Genomic DNA, 16541 nt, shown 5'->3' on the forward strand with positions numbered 1-16541 from the left:
CTTTTGGCTGCCAAAGAGTTGCGGGGGTGATGAATGTGTGTTTTGTTGATGTGTTTTCTATTAGAATAGAGCAGATTATTACTGTTTGTATCTCTGTTTACTGCAATTGTCTGAGATACCCAATCTACTCCAGAGAACATTGCATCAGCATAACTGCGCTGCGCTGAGTGCACGGATGAGTCAGATCCGCCGCCTCGAAATTTTTTTGCGTTGTAAAAATTCGACGCTGCGATGCTCTGAGCCCCGGCTGCTGTCTCTCCTCCTCCTCCTCCTCCTCCTCCTCCTCCTCTTCACCTCTCCTCCTCCTCTCCTCCCCTCTTCACCGACCGTAGCGATGGCTGACCAGAGCTTCCTCACTCTGCCCGGCCCAATCGCCTACTCCTCCTTCCGCATCGCCTCCCTCATCTCCTCCATCAACACCGCCGTCAACTCTTCCGCTGTCACTGCCATCCGCGCCGTCTACGTCCACTACGTCGCCCTGCGCTCGCCCGCCCTCCTCCCCAACCATCCCGAGGCCGACCCGTCAAAGCAGAAACTCCTGCACTCCCTCCTCACCTACGACTCCCTCCCCGACCCCGCAGAGCCCGGCTACGCTTCGCTTATCGCGGCCCTCAACTCAAACGCCTCGCACCCCGCAGAGCCCGATAACTATCTCATTCGCGTCGTGCCCCGCGTTGGCACTATCTCGCCTTGGTCCTCCAAAGCCACAAACATCGCCCATGTCACCGGTCTCGTCGACGATTTAGAACGCGTCGAGCGCGGCGTCGCCATCCTCGTCACCGTCCGCAAGGGCTTCCCCCTCATGCAGCATCTCGAGTCGGGTGTTTCCCTCGATGCTTTCTATGACCGCATGACGCAGGTTTGTTCCCCTCTGTTCAATGCTCTGTCTTTGTTTTTCATTGTGAAAATCAATTGAGAAATACCTCTTCTCTCCAACGCTCGGCTCGCTCACATCTCTACTCATCTATAGTCCATCATGAAGGTCGCGCCCACCTACGACGACATGTTTGCAAAGCACGACCCTAAGCCGCTCGTCGAAGTCACCCTCGGCAAGTCCCCCAAAGACCGTCTTGAGGAAGCAAACAAAAAGTTCGGTCTCGCCCTCGCCCCGGACGAAATCACATACCTCACCGAAGCCTTCCACCACCTCGGCCCTGGTCGCAACCCCACCGACGTCGAGCTCTTTATGTTTGCCCAGGTCAACTCCGAGCACTGCCGGCACAAGATCTTCAATGCCGATTGGAAAATCGATGGCGAGACAAAAACTATGTCGCTCTTCAAGATGATTAGAAACACCCACGAGAAAGTCGGCGGCGCGTATACCATCTCGGCATACTCTGACAACGCAGCCGTCATGGAGGGCTTCGACGCTACCATCTTTGTCCCAGACTTGACGACCAAGGAGTGGAACATGGTCGAGGAGCTCGTGCACTACCTCGGCAAAGTCGAGACCCACAACCATCCTACCGCCGTCTCTCCCTTCCCCGGTGCTGCCACCGGATCTGGTGGTGAGATTCGCGACGAAGGTGCCGTTGGCCGGGGCTCAAAGCCAAAGGCTGGTCTTTCCGGATACGCCGTCAGTGACTTGCTTATCCCCTCCTGCAGACAGCCCTGGGAACTCGACGTTGGCAAGCCCGGTCACATTGCTTCTGCTCTCGACATCATGATCGAAGCCCCGATCGGTGGTGCTTCATTCAACAACGAGTTTGGCCGACCGTGTATCTCGGGCTACTTCCGTACTTTGACTACCACTCTTCCCCTCCCCAATGGCAAGCAGGAGATCCGCGGCTACCACAAGCCAATCATGCTTGCCGGTGGTGTCGGAACCGTCAGACCCGCCTACGCGCTAAAGTCCCGACCGATCACTCCCGGCGCCCGTCTTATCGTCATGGGCGGCCCCGCGATGCTCATCGGTCTCGGCGGTGGCGCTGCTTCGTCTGTTGCCTCAGGTGATGCCTCTGTCGAGCTCGACTATGCTTCCGTCCAGCGCGGCAACCCCGAGATGCAGCGGCGCGTGCAGATGGTCATCGACGCCTGCACTTCTCTCGACGAGAACCCGATCCAGTCCATCCACGACGTCGGTGCCGGCGGTCTCTCGAACGCTCTGCCCGAGTTAGTACACGACCACGGTCTTGGTGCAAAGTTCGAGCTGCGAGACATCGCGTGCTCCGAGCCAGGCATGTCCCCGATGGAAATCTGGTGCTGCGAAGCCCAGGAGCGATATGTCTTGGCCGTCGCGCCTGAGGACATTGACAAATTCACCGCGATTGCAGACCGCGAGCGATGCCCGTTCTCGATCGTTGGTACGGCCACGCAGGAGCAGAAACTGATCCTGACTGACAGATTACTCGGCACCACTCCTATCGATCTCGAGATGTCGACCCTGTTTGGAAAGCCGCCCAAGATGTCTCGGACCGCCACATCCCGGCATCTCAAGCTGCCGCCGTTCGACAGCTCTCTTGCCTGCTACGTTGATCCGAACGGTAGACCGTTCCCTGTCGCGCCGACCGCGAGCTCGGCGACCAACGGCTCGAAATCGACAACCGAGGTCGAGACCGGTTTGAAGCTGTCGGACTCGAAGCCCCCCTCGCCACTGCTGACGGCGATCGAGCGCGTCATGCACCTGCCGTCCGTTGGCTCAAAGTCGTTCCTGATCACCATCGGCGACCGCTCTGTTACCGGACTGATTGCGCGGGAACAGATGGTCGGACCCTGGCAAGTGCCTGTTGCCGACGTCGGCGTGACTACGACTTCGCTCGGCGAGGGCGTGATCACCGGTGAGGCGATGGCGATGGGCGAGCGGCCGACGATTGCGCTCATCAATGCGCGCGCGTCGGCGCAGATGGCTGTTGCCGAGTCGCTTCTCAATCTTGTGGCGGCCGACATCAAGGATCTGGATCATGTGCGTCTGTCTGCGAACTGGATGGCTGCGCCGGCACACGACGGCGAGGGCGCGATGCTGTACGAGGCCGTGCAGGCTGTCGGTCTCGAACTGTGTCCCAAGCTCGGCATCAGCATTCCAGTCGGTAAGGATTCAATGTCGATGAAGATGAAGTGGGAAGAAGAGCACGGCAAGGTCAAGGAGTCAAAGGAAGTCACTGCTCCGCTGTCACTTGTCATCACTGCTTTCTGCGGCGTCACCGACGTGCACAACACGTGGACTCCCCAGCTGCGTCGGATCGAAGAGCCCGGTGTGGGCGTGACGAAGTTGCTGCTTGTCGACCTCGCGTTTGGCAAGTGCAGACTGGGCGGCTCTGCCGTCGCGCAGGTGTTTGGCCAGGTTGGCAATAGTGCGCCCGAGGTTGAGTCGATTGTGATGTTGAAGAACTTTATCAACACTGTCTCGCTATTACACTCGATCCCGGATCTCGTGCTTGCGTACCACGATCGCTCTGACGGCGGTCTGTTCACGACCTTGGTCGAGATGGCGTTCGCGGGCCGAACCGGTCTGTTTATCGATCTGCCTGCCAATGGGCCCGACGTTGTCTCTGCTTTGTTCAACGAAGAGCTCGGCGCGGTCTTCCAAGTCCGCGTTGAGGACGTCGACAGATTTGTCGCAATTTTTGAGACCAACGGAATCGATGGCCAGTACATCACCCCCATCGCCGACGTGCGCCCGTGCAAGGACCAGGCAATCACAATCAACCACGGCAACGAGCTTGTCTTTGAGTCTACCCGCGCCGATCTCCAGCAGGCATGGTCTCTTACATCTTACAAGATGCAGCGTCTGCGAGATAACCCAAAGTCCGCGGACCAGGAGTTTGCCAACATTCTCGATAATCACGACCCCGGTCTTTTCTACCGTCTGACGTTTGATCCTGCCGAGAGGCTTTCGTTCAAATCAGAAAAGAAAGAAGAAGAGGCTGCTGCGTCGAAGGAGTTGGCGGCTACTACTCCAATCCCGCGAGCAATGGCAGCGCCCAAGGTTGCGATCCTGCGCGAGCAAGGTGTTAACGGCCATGCCGAGATGGCGTACTCGTTCTACAGCGCGGGCTTTGTTCCCGTCGATGTGCACATGACCGACATCATCTCAGGCGACGTCTCGCTCGACGCGTTTGTCGGTCTCGCCGCCTGCGGAGGATTCTCATACGGCGACGTTCTCGGCGCCGGCGCGGGCTGGGCCAAGTCCGTGTTGTGGAACGAGCTCGCTCGGGAGGAGTTCAGACGGTTTTTCCAGGACCGAAATGATACATTTGCGCTCGGCGTGTGCAACGGATGCCAGTTCTTGTCGCAGTTGAAGGAGCTGATACCCGGTGCCGAGAGCTGGCCGACGTTCCAGCGCAACGCGTCCGAGCAATTCGAAGCGCGCGTGTGCGAGGTCGAGATTGTCGACAGCGCGACCGAGCCGTCTGTGTTTTTGCACGGCATGCGGGGTTCCAAGTTCCCGATCGCGGTCGCGCACGGCGAAGGCCGCGCGTCGTTCGAGTCCGCCGAGCAGCTCAAGCAGTTGACGCAGGACGGGCTGGCGGTCGTGCGGTACGTTGACAACTACGGCAAGATCACGGAGAAGTACCCGTACAACCCCAACGGCTCGCCCGGCGGAATCACCGGAGTGCGGAACCAGAACGGGCGCGTGCTGGCGCTGATGCCGCATCCCGAGCGGGTGGTCTTCAAGGAGGCGAACTCGTGGTATCCGGTTGAGGAGGGCAGGAAGTGGGGCGAGTATGGCCCGTGGATCCGGTTGTTTGAGTCAGCGAGACGGTGGGTCGGTCCATGATCTTGCGGTCCTTTTTCCTTTCTTCTGTTTATCTACAATTCTGCTTCTTTACAATTTTCATATAAAGATATTAAAAAAATAGTTATATACATCTCCCATTTGCGTTTGTACCTTATTCTCCCTTCTCCTTCTTCATACATTATCTATTTTTTTCTTCTTTACTCTTTTCATTCTGTTTCTTATTGTAAATTCAGTTCATGTTTCATATTTCCTATTCACATATGTTTTTTATATTATGGAGCTTGCGTGTTATAATCCATACTTCTTATTACAGGCGGCAACGACGACGACGACGAGATTATTAGAGAGTTGAGGCAGGCGGTGGAGGTTGTTGATGATGTCGATGCATCGTCATGAAAAGTTCGTTTAAATCCCTTTGTTTCTTATCTTCTAATGCAATTATACATTTGAATCTAGTAGTGCACATGTTGTCTTCTTTTGAAGACCTAGTAGACAAAATATTAGATGTATATTATTTTTTTCTATTCCGCGCGCGTCAGGTAGCTCGTCGAGGAGGAATGAAGGACGCTTTATGGCAGGACGATGTACTTCTCCAAATGAGGTGGAATTTCCTGGCGGAGCTTCTTGCTCTCAAGCCAAGATTGGCTGAAAAGGCGATCAGCGTAGCGGTAGGCTAGATTATGCGAAAAAGAGAATCAGTTAGCGAATCGAGTAGAAATAAGGAGATGGGAGGAAGAGGAGAAGACGTACCTCCGTCGCAGAGAAGGGTGACGACAGTGCTTCCCTTTCCAAGAGTCTGAGCCATCTCATAAGCCGCAACGACGTTCAAGCACGACGAAGCACCGAGATACAAGCCCTCCTCGTCCAAGAGTCTATAAATCATCTTAATCGTCTTCTCGTCCGAGATCGTCATCGCGTCGTCAATCAGCGGAATCTCCTGCGCCAGGTTATCGGTCACCCGTCCCTGGCCGATTCCCTCGGTAATACTCGAACCCGCGCGATCGAGCAGCACGCCGCCGGACTTGACGTAGCTGGTCAAGACCGAGCCCGGCGGGTCGGCGAGGAACGCCTTGACGCGGCCGTCGCTGGCTTCTTTGAGGAAGCGCGTGGTGCCGGCGAAGGAGCCGCCGGTGCCGGTCGAGCAGGTGAAGCCGTCGATCTTGCCGCCGGTTTGGGCCCAGATCTCGGGGCCGGTGGTTTCGATGTGCGCCTGGCGGTTGGCGGTGTTGTCGAACTGGTTGGTCCATACCGCGTTGTCCATGCTCTCTGTATGACGAACGGATCAGCAAAGCTCCGACACAGGAGAGAAGAAACTGCTAAAAAGAGAGAAGAGAGAGAAGCTTACCGGCATGGCGCTTGGCCTGGTGGTTGTAGTTCATCGGGTTATCGAACGCGACCGCGGGAACAGGGTGCACCTCGGCGCCCAGCAGACGGAGAAGATCGATCTTTCCCTGACTCTGCGTGTTGGGCATGTAGATCACGCACTTGTAGCCCTTTGCTCTGCAGATCTGTTTGAACGTCGTGTTAGCATGCGAGAGATTGCAAAAATAACAAGAGGAGGGGTGAGGAATGGCGTACGTGGGCGAGGCCGATACCGGTGTTTCCTGCCGTGCCTTCGACGACCGTTCCACCAGGGCGAATGAGACCTATAGATAGAATTGCATTCAGTCATGTTTCCCAAACTATCAAACACGACAATCCTCGTATCAGCCTACCCTTCTCTTCAGCATCCTTGACAACGTACAGTGCCGCGCGATCTTGTACATCAGTTAGTCATCCTCATCCTCATCCACACATCAGAAAACATCCACCCCCTCTCCAAACCACATACCCTTAACAGACCCGCCGGGATTCATAAACTCCGCTTTTCCATAAATATTAGCCCCGGTCTCCTCACTCAGTCCCTTCAGCTTTATAAGCGGGGTATTGCCAACCGCGCCGACAAAGCCGTCGACAGTCAAAGGCGTGTAGCCCGCCGGAACACCGTAGAACCGGCGCGCGACCAGAGGTCTCACGGAACGTAGAGTCGAGCGGATAGACATTTTCCTTTGCTCTTCACTTCAGAATGAGCTTGTAAGAACCCAATGAAATAGACCCGGTGAGTGAAGAGGATGTCGGGGATTTTTTCCTAACAGTCCTCGGGATTGTCAGGAATTAAATTAAAGTTCAGTTACGGAACGGCTCATCGCAACTTTTCACGTGATGCACGGGGTGATGCGGTCTGGCGATCGATTGGTCAAACAAAAATATTCTCGGAAGCTCTGGCTTTTCGTGCGCTTTCGGTTGATTAAGTTGTCCGTTTGTTTCTTCCAGTGACTCTTTCGGAAGAGCATCTTTTGATCAGAGAGAAGAAGAAAGTCATAATGAGTCTAGCACTGCAGAGTCGGCTGCAATTGCGGTCTGCGGTTTCCGCATTGTCTGCGTTCCGGTCGTCGATAATATCCCAGTTCAGCAGGCCGACGGCGACTCAGAAAGCGGGAATCATAATTCCTACATACAGTATGTTTTTCCTCCTTCTACTTCCTCTTAAATTCGTGTATTTCAAGAGTGTGGACTAACTCAGAGGCTTGATGATATCCAGAAAAGAAAGTCCGTCGCAAGATCCCCGTCTCACCACCATCGCTGCTCCCCAAAAATACTCACCCGATCATATACCTGACCAACAAGATGAAGGAAGAACTCGACCCGACCGGCTGGCGCCGAAAGCTCTTTGAACGCAGCAGCGGCATCTGCGTGCGTCCGGGAGACGTCATCCGCGTCATCTTCAAAGACGACACGCGCAACCCGTTCACGGGCACAATCATGGGCATCAAGCGCGCGGGCCTGGCCACGAGCGTCAGAGTGAGATCCGAGGTCGCGCAGATTGGTGTCGAGCTCAGCGTGAAGGTGTACAGTCCTTCGGTTGAGAATTTCGAGTTTATCAGTCGTGCGACGAAGAGGGCGAGAAGAGCGAAGCTGTACTATTTGCGTCCGGACGAGCGCAAGTAGAGAGTGGGATTTGTCTACTGATATTCTTCTTGTTTATTTGTACGTCTTGTTGTATATATCCAGTCTTGTAATGTAAGGGCTGTTCAAATATTACATTCTGCATCTCATAGATATTGGGTATTAAATTGCTGTCGCTACGTATTGCGAATGATAAAATGACTCGAGAATCACCGTCGACCAGGGGAAGCACCTGCATCACCTAAAGTCAGCTCACCAAAACCTTTATCTCATAATATTAAATAAAAGGAGACTTACGCCCTGGAGAATCAGAGATATTGTACAAGTACCGTCCGCTAGCCGAGAAACTCATCGACCCGGGTATAGCAGGCGACGCCAACGGCGACGACGGCGAATGCTTGATTTTTGTGGCGTCAAGAGCTCCGCTTCGCTGGGGTGTACTCGTCGACGACGACCGGGTCGAGGTCTGCGCGCCGGGCGTGCGTGGGGAGCTTTGCTGCTGCTGCTGCTGCTGGGCGTTTTTAGCGATAGCTTCTTGCATTGATTTTTTGATGAGAGGCGAGGCGTGCGGAGACTCGCGGGACGAGCCGAAGGTTTTGACGTATTTGGGGGGAGTTAGTGGTGATGCGGGTGAGAGTCCTTTTCCTATATGACGCGGGGAAGAGGTTAGATCTAGATGTCTGCGGTTGAGATGGAGCTGTGGAGATCGACGTACCGCTGTCGCTGAGGCCCATTAGTCGGCGCTGGTTGGGAGTTAATGGGATATCTTCTAGATTATCTTTTTTGTTGAAAAGCCGTAGCGCGCCGCTGATGATGTTCCAGATGAAGATCACCTGTAGGATCAGACCTGAGAGATGCGTCAGTATCGTTCGCTGGAAGATGTACATGGGAACGAAAGCTTACCAAAGTAGTGTGCTGCTTTTGAGAGCAGTTCGTATTTCAACTCAAACTCCTCAATCCAGTTCCTAATCACAGCAAGTTAGAACCTTTCATCCACCGTCTCTAGACGTTACGAGTACAAAGCATACCACTGTCCAAGCACTTTAACAACAATCGAATACACCGCCAGCGCGACCGCGTTCTGGATAATCTTCTGGCTCGTAACCTGCGTAAACTCCGAGCTCGCCACCCGCTTATTCAACTCGTCGAATGCCGGATGCCGCCATCTGCCTTTCGGGATATCCTGCGGCGTAGCAGGCCGCGAGCCGGTCGGCAGATCAGACACCAGCAGCGACTTTGAGGACGACGACGACGACGACGACGAGTTGGGTTTAGGACTCGGCGCGAGGCGAGAGGTTGAGGAGTGAGAGGTGTATTGGCGAGAGAGAGGAGAAGATGTGGAGGGAGATTGGTTGTAGAGGGATTTGAAGGGGGAGTTGGAGTATGGTGTCGAAGGCAGGTCGTCTTGCTGGCCTCGAGGAGTTCGGGGCGAGAAAGTAGCCGACATTGTAGCGACCTCGGACTATGCAGATAGACAAACAACAGATAAACCAGAAAAAGTCGCGATCAGAGAGTGTAGAATATGTTGCTCGACAGCACTCGTCAATGCCAGCGGTGGCGGGTGGTATACAGTTCGATATCGACCTATGGTTCTGATGTGTCGGGGTTTGTTGACTATTTACGCTTTGAATTGTTTTGGCAACTATTTTTTCTAAATCGCTGAATTGAAGGCCGGGTAACTAGCTTTCCAACTGGCTACATTGTATACATATTCGGTGCTCGTTTCTGCTCTCTTCTTCTGATTGGTATTCTTTCTGTGTTGATTTTGTTTGTAGGAGAAAAGTGAGAAGATTTCTGTACTTCATTTTTTTACTTATTTCAAAAAACTACAAATTCATCAGCACCAGCTCTCTCACTCAAACTTCATCCAATCCTCCCAACTCAAACGCATACACAAATTCTCTTTCTCCCAAGTGGAACAACAAAAAAAAATACTTTTTACTATCAACCTTGCTGTTCAACAGGACTTTCCACCAACAACCGCTGTTTTTGAAATTTTAACGGAGGATAACGTCGACGGTTGACGAGATTTATATTGGATTTGTTATTTTAAGAAAGGATACGAGATGAGAGTGTTTGTTGCTGCGGAAGATTCTGGGAGTCTTAAAGGTACATCAGCCATCTACATTTACCCAGACAAACTTAACTCTCAAGGAAAGACGAGCGAGGAAGAAGAATGAAGAGACTAACGATATCCTACAGACATTTCGTTCTCGTTTGGAACAAATACGAGCGTGAAGGGATCGCGGGCTCCGAATATCACTACATTTGCGTCCGAGGGTCGATCTGCTTTTGTGCAGCGTATGACGTTGGTCAAGCTCAGTGATGGCAAACAAGGCGTACGTTCCTCTATACGTACAAGCAAGAAGCCATGAATGTACAGTACTTTCTGACATTTTATTTTTCTCTAGATCTGTGTTGCGCGAAAAGGCGGAATCGTTCAGTTATACGACATAGACCCGCCGTACGCGCTTCTGAACGAGTGGAAAGGCCAGACTTTACACGGAGACTCGTTCGTCGGACTCGAGCATGTGAATGGGATTCTTTCGAGCGTGACGTCGTCGGGCAAGCTTGTGATGCGCGATTTGCAGTCCGCTGCGACGGCGGCGTTGGAGTATTACGCGGTATGGATCTCTTTACAGGGCTTAAATGCTGAGAGTTGATTAATGAAGGATGCAGCTAATAAAGTGTTTAGTTTATTGGTGATCCTGTGAATGCTTATCGTGTGCACCCCAACCGACCCAACATCATCGCCTACGCAGGAAAAGAGCGCGAACTTGAAATCAGCCAGATCACAAACGTCCAGACCGCCGAGGACGCGGGCGATTCGTCGTCGTCGTCGTCATCGAAATGGTGTGTCGCACCCCCGCAGTATGGCCCGTACAACGCGCACGAGCTGGCGCTGCATAAACTGTGGCGCGCAAAGAACGTGAAGAACGACGAGCTTGAGCTGCGGGTGCCGGTGTGGATCAGCGATATCAGGTTTCTGGACTGCGACCGCGCGGTGGACGCGCAGAGCTTGAATGATTTCCGAGTAGCGGTGACGACGCGGTTCGGACACATCCGGCTGTACGAGACTTCAAAGTCGCGGCGGCCGCTGGTGAACGTCGAGGTGGGCGAGCATCCGCTTGTGGCGCTTGCGCCGACGGCGAAGGAGAACGAGGTTGTCTTTTGCGACACGCATGCGGTCACCGCCAAGTTCGACGTCACGACCGGGCGCAAGAATAGCCATTTTTCGGGGTCGACGGGGTCGACGCTTTGTCTGGATACGTTGCTGCCGAGTAAGATTAAAGAGGAGGAAGAAGAGGAGGGTGATGGTGCCGCGCCGTCGACTTCTGCGGATGTTGGTTTGCTGGCGACAGGAGGTCTGGATAGGTATCTACACGTGTACAACCTCGAGACGAGACAGTTAGTAGGCAAAGTCTACGTCGGCACAAAGTTGTCTGCGATCAGTATCGTTGACGGACAGAGCACGGACGGCACGGTGTCTGAGCGGGAGAGCGAGTACGAGGACGAAGACGGGAAGAAGATGAAAGTGAAGGACGAAGAGGACGCGGCGGGCGGGAAGCGGTTCAAGAAACGGAAAACCGGCGGCGAGGAAGGCGAGGATAATGGGTCGGTGAGCGATCCTGGAAGTACGGCGTCGTCAGCGAACGCGAAGCATGTTCGGTTTGAGAACGGGAGCGAGGAGGAGGATGACGAGGAGGAGGACGAGGAGGCGGTGTGGCGGATGCTGGGCGAGGATGGTGATTTGGAGACGATTGAGATCAAAGCCGATGATGATGACGTCGAGGATGATGAGGAAGAGGAAGAGAGAGGAGCGAGCAGTGAAAGCGCTGCTCGAGGAAGCCAGAGTGCAGGTGGATCAAGTCGGTCGAGGAGTGGACGGAGATCAAGGACGGCTTCGAGACGGAGGTAGATTTACTGCCACGTCGAGGTGAATATATTCTCTATAGTTTATCTACGTAAGAGCCTATGATGTAGAAGAGCTAGAGATATCTACTATCCTGCTGTGCTGTAGAGGACTATCTACATGCACAAGGCTGCTGATAGCTGCCGCTAGCAAAGTACTGCTTTGGCCGTTTCCAACGCGCTACCAATCCAACCCATTGCTTCTCATCATCTACTCTACAATTCTAAACACAAATCATTGCACTTGCAACTTTTTTCTTCAAAATCCAGCTTGCACTGACAACATGAAAAGGCGCGGGTGAAGATAGCGCGAGGTCGACTTTCGCTGAACTGCCCAAAATAGCCACGATTTGGGTCGGGCGGGCGGCGGGTCTATAAATAGAAGTAAGATTTTAAGCGGGGAGGGAGGGCGGGTCGGTACCGGGACGTGCAGCGCAGCGTGCAGCAGCAGCGGCGGCGGCGGCTGGATCTCTGGAATAAAGTGGTCAGTACTGAGATTGGTTCAGGTCGGGTATTTACAATTTGTTCTAGATGACGGAGGTGTACGGTCGTGTGGGTGCAGTGAAGAATACCATTGCGAGGGAGAGATGGTGAGGACATACGTCGAGATCTGAATAAATCCAGGGATGCGGACGAGCGCTAGAATTCTTGTCAAAGGATGGTATGCAAAGCCTATTGGAGATCATTAGTAGCAGCCGTCGTCATGGGATCTCGGTATATTTTGAGAGAAGAAAGGAGGCTCTATTGATTGGAATACGCAATTGAGATAAGCTCAGGTTTGCTGTGAGTGTACAGACAGTACAAGAGGCAGGAGACTCGAGACTAGTCTGGCACTGGTATGGAAAGTAAACACGAAAGCAGAGGGCGGGCCGAGGCTGGATTGGTCTTTATCTCTGGCCGAGCGCAGCCGTTGGAAACAACATACAGCAAATAGAGGATTGTAATGACTGCTCGACCAACCCGCGCGAAGCTACAAACGCGAACGAGGGTATTAAACACAAGCAAGTTACATACGACGGTTGACGTACGAAGGAAAGAAGGGCGGAGAGAGAAGGCCGTGATTCACAAGGAGAGAAGAGTACCGACGGAAGAAAGGGGGACAGGAACCTGATTTGTTAGGCTTTACGAGGCGGGTCAGACGTCGTGTTAACGAGCTGCAGAAGACGAGGAGAGGGGATTTTGCCCGCGACGACGCTAGTTTGCGCTCTTTTGTGTGTTGTTTACACGCGTCGCTATGAGGTTTCTGCTTGTTGCTGTTATTTATTGAGACTAGAATAGAAATGTAATTAAGAGAGTAGAAGACGACGACGCGAAAAGAGAAGAGACAGACTGTGTAGTCACTGCAGGGTGAGTTATAATTAGCTCAGGCAGGTCCTGGGGCAGATCGGAAGTTTCTCTGCAGCCGTGCGTGCCCTTTGTAAACCCAACCACACGGCTGCTGCTCCCTCGACCTGATACTCTCAACTCTCTCAGCCGTGGCCAGGACCCACGCTAGGAGCTGCTGCTGCTGCTGCTAACCTCCATCGACTACCTGCGAACGACGGGTTATGGCCGGACAGTAGCCAGCCAGGAGTTAATTTTAGTTCTCGCAGAGTTGCTGCCCGCCCTCTGTTCCGAGAGAGCATACCCGTTGCTTTCTTTGCGTATTCTGTTTATTCATCATCCGCCCTGTCCCTTAACTGCTCAAGAGTGCCATTTGACTTATAGAGAGCCAGCACAATAACAACGTAGCCAGCACATCTCCGTTCAAGCTCCGACACCGCCGTTCTGTTTCAGATATCCAGCTGCCAGCCGCCCAGGGCATCGAGATTCAGAGCGACATACTACTATAAATTTGATTGTCGAGGTAAATGATTGTACAATTACATTATGGATGAAGAATTGTTTATCTATATTACATCCATGTGACTTTTGCGAAAGATAGGGCTCTCACCCCATCCATCGACTGGTCCCCTATTGCTCCACGAAATCACAAACCTGGCTGGAGTTTGTATTATCCGGCTCTTTTGTCCTGCCGTTTTAGTTCCAAATGGGTGAGAAACAAGCAGCAATCGCAAGCTTCCGGCTATCCCATTCTGAGGCTGAAAAGCGAGCCTTCCAACCGGCTCCGTCTGTCCTCCGTCTGAGGCTGGCTGGCTGGCTGGCGGACCTGCGATAGAGAACTGATAGCGTAGACGCGAACTTTTTCACATGTTTCTCTTTTCTGCTCGCCGTTATCGGCTCGGGGTCTGCTCCACACGCACCTGAAACTGCGCTAAAGAAGAACTGACCTGATCTGACGTCAACTGGCCCCCCACCCCTGAATTTACCTTCCTGCCCCGACGAGCAGGAAAATTCTAAAATTTCGCATCTCGCTAGTTGCCAGCACCTGCGCAAGTCCGTCTGCTGAACTGCGTAGCGTACTTGCTTCTTCAGCCGTGCAGCCATTGTAGTGTATCGGGATGGGGCTGCTGTCCCTGCGCTTTTGGATTTCTGTGAGTGTAAGTTAGAATCCTACTTGTCCTGCAGGTCCTCGAAGCGAGGCAGCACCTTAAAGTTGTCTTATTCCTACATGCCATGATGTCTTTGAATCGAAAGATATCCGTCTAAATATATCCACATATATCTGCGGAGCTGGGCAGGTAGAGCTTCTATCGCGTCTCTGATCTTTTGATTGATCAAAAGATGTTTACAAAAGATGACGTTTACGAAAGATAATCAAATCAAATTGCTAATCTCCATCTCCATTCTAAATCTATAAATATACACTCAACACCCAGCACTTTCTTGCACCATTCTGAGAAAGATATCATCGCCCGTACCAGCGCGCGATTTCTGTTCTGCGACCCGCTCCTCGCACTTCGCCGGTACGGACGCAACGACCGTACTTCGCGCTACGAACAACTATCCCATCCCTGCAGGCTCGTGCAGACGAACGATCATGTCTCGACAAGTCCGTGTAGAGACTAGAACATACGCAAACTTCACAAACCTGCTTCTACCATCGTCTTAAAATGAAGAATGCTCTTCATTTCTCCGACGTGTACGCACACCCTCCCCGCCAAAACCGAGAAACCGCATGCGTATTTCCAGCCGGCTGAGAATCTTCAGCCCGAAAGCATGCTTGCTCAAGCCCCGTCTTATTATAGAAAAAGCTTGATTTTTCTGCTCTGTTACTAGACGCAAATGTCAAATATGTTGATCTTTGTTGACAATGATGGAACGGATACTGACGGGGGGAATGTGGTGATGGTCAGATCATCTGAACGATAGTTTGCCAGATCCCCAGCGACGTACACGATACTCCGGCCATCAACAAGCCTGCTGCTATTTTCGGATCTCTGCTCAAGCACTTCATCTACGCATTCTATCGTCCCTCTTCTGTCCAGCTGCCGGGTTGCTTACGCGATCGATGGGTTCAGCGTCGAATGCAGCCGCCATCAGCAAAGGGTCGAAGCTCGCGAAAACCGTAGTCATCGAAGCTTATTTTATTTTTAGTTTTAGGTTCTAATATGAAAGCTTATGCGAGTTATTCCCAGTTATTCCGGAGGGCGAGGTGGTAACGAGCAAGCTGTGGGAGAGAGCGAGGATATTTTAAGAAGAGAGATAAGAAAATTATGGAGAATAAGATAAGTAAACAATACTAGACAAAAGAAGAAAGAACAATAGTGCATCTCATATCTGCAAACACCGGCGATGACGGCGTGCACCTACATCCAGTCCTAGGCACGGCTGAACAAAACACGACAAATATAGCACAAAACTCTGGCTCGGACTCTGGCTCGGACTCTGGCTCACTAAGCTCAGCTCAGCTCATTTTTGCTTTTTGCTGTGTCCGCACTAAACCCGACCTGACCTGACCTGACCCTGAACCTGCGCGCCGCCGCCGCTGTGGTCTTCTTCTTGCCCGTGCTAGCGCGTGCGAGTATAAAAAAGTTTACTCTAGTTTAGAGTTTGCAAACAGACATACGTGGGCTCTAAAGCGGATTCCTTGGCTCTCCCCACATCCCTTTTTCATTCCCCTTCCATCCCGAAGACAGGAGCGTGTGTAATGAAAGGCGGTCCGTGACGTAATGGGGTGCTGTGTTGTGCTGCGCTGACTGTGTATTGACAGCTGTTTGATTTGATAACAGCAGAGCAGAGCAGGCTAGTGCTGCTATCTTCCCAACAATGGGCTCCTGATCCCGACTATCACAACCCGCTTCGTTCAAACACACACAATGAGAAATAGCAAATCCAACCGTCTAGTGAAGTGGGATGATTTCCCGAATCAGCACTCATGTTTCTCCGGGCGCGCCGCCGAGAACGGATGGGCGGACTACCAGGGGTCGATGGGAACTGGGATGGACATCCGGGGGAAGACAGCAGGAACGGGTAGCAGGTCAGCGGTCTGTTTGTTGTACACGCAGATATAGAGCCAGGCAGCGTGACGCGTTTAATTAAGTTTGTAGATTAAGTCGCTCAAGAGATCTCGGGTTACTTGTTCAAGTAGCAGGCAGTGTACCGTGAGAGCACCGCGTAGTTGCCAGCGTACAGCTAATCTATCTGATCCTTGACCCGGGAGAACAGAAACAAGCAGCACTTTTCTGCAATCACTCAAAAGCCATCAGGCACCGTGTTGCAGGATCAGCAGCAGGCGACGCACGCAAGGATCAGATAGACCAGAGTCAAGACAGATCAGGGCGACGGCACCGTGACGACGGTGGCGATCACTTGCGCGCGCGTGCAAGAAGCGGTGTCTGTTCCTGGCCTACTCGCTGCTTAGCCGAAGTTCGGCCCGTTTAGCTAGCAACAATATATTTATATCAGATACCGTCAATGACTTTCTGATCTCCGTCCTGCGTACGAAAGTGATCCTCCCCTCTCTCGTTCATCTCTGGTTTCTGGCACTTCCCCGGAGGCCTGGTGGGTAGATATATAGCAGACGGCAAACTGTGAAATACGAAAATGAAAGAAAACAAAAGAAAAGAAAAATATAAAATAGCAGCATTTGCGGGGACCACATTAAATAAAAGGCTTATAAACA

At 52.6% G+C, this 16541-nt stretch overlaps 5 protein-coding genes across 5 annotated transcripts; 3 read left to right on the plus strand and 2 right to left on the minus strand.

Moving 5' to 3' along the window:
• Positions 1-267: 267 nt before the first annotated feature.
• Positions 268-4717, plus strand: BZA70DRAFT_257333 (CobB/CobQ-like glutamine amidotransferase domain-containing protein; the record flags this gene model as incomplete). Its single annotated transcript, XM_064910819.1, has 3 exons — positions 268-859; positions 971-2470; positions 2582-4717. The coding sequence occupies exons 1-3, from the start codon at positions 335-337 to the stop codon at positions 4715-4717; spliced, it is 4161 nt and encodes a 1386-aa protein (XP_064768589.1). The 5' UTR covers positions 268-334.
• Positions 4718-4828: 111 nt separating this feature from the next.
• Positions 4829-6913, minus strand: BZA70DRAFT_162444 (cysteine synthase). The gene is made up of 6 exons (XM_064909800.1): positions 6510-6913; positions 6394-6435; positions 6257-6324; positions 6024-6186; positions 5429-5944; positions 4829-5351 (listed from the first exon to the last, which is right to left on the minus strand). Exons 1-6 carry the CDS (start codon positions 6718-6720, stop codon positions 5248-5250), a joined length of 1104 nt encoding a protein of 367 aa, XP_064768590.1. The 5' UTR covers positions 6721-6913; the 3' UTR covers positions 4829-5247.
• A 1-nt stretch (position 6914) lies between these two features.
• BZA70DRAFT_162526 (translation protein SH3-like domain-containing protein) lies at positions 6915-7888 on the plus strand. The gene is made up of 2 exons (XM_064909801.1): positions 6915-7177; positions 7260-7888. The coding sequence occupies exons 1-2, from the start codon at positions 7042-7044 to the stop codon at positions 7664-7666; spliced, it is 543 nt and encodes a 180-aa protein (XP_064768591.1). The 5' UTR covers positions 6915-7041; the 3' UTR covers positions 7667-7888.
• Positions 7889-7901: 13 nt separating this feature from the next.
• On the minus strand, positions 7902-9071 carry BZA70DRAFT_267389 (nuclear pore complex component-domain-containing protein; the record flags this gene model as incomplete). The annotated part of the gene is made up of 4 exons (XM_064911102.1): positions 7902-8269; positions 8340-8471; positions 8528-8589; positions 8653-9071. 4 exons carry the CDS (start codon positions 9069-9071, stop codon positions 7902-7904), a joined length of 981 nt encoding a protein of 326 aa, XP_064768592.1.
• A 294-nt stretch (positions 9072-9365) lies between these two features.
• On the plus strand, positions 9366-11594 carry BZA70DRAFT_278397 (uncharacterized protein). Its single transcript, XM_064912594.1, has 4 exons — positions 9366-9733; positions 9827-9963; positions 10036-10248; positions 10320-11594. Exons 1-4 carry the CDS (start codon positions 9691-9693, stop codon positions 11541-11543), a joined length of 1617 nt encoding a protein of 538 aa, XP_064768593.1. The 5' UTR covers positions 9366-9690; the 3' UTR covers positions 11544-11594.
• Positions 11595-16541: the final 4947 nt, after the last annotated feature.

Source organism: Myxozyma melibiosi (assembly GCF_037950935.1).
Source record: "Myxozyma melibiosi strain Phaff 52-87 chromosome Unknown BZA70scaffold_5, whole genome shotgun sequence".
Lineage (NCBI taxonomy): Eukaryota > Fungi > Ascomycota > Lipomycetes > Lipomycetales > Lipomycetaceae > Myxozyma > Myxozyma melibiosi.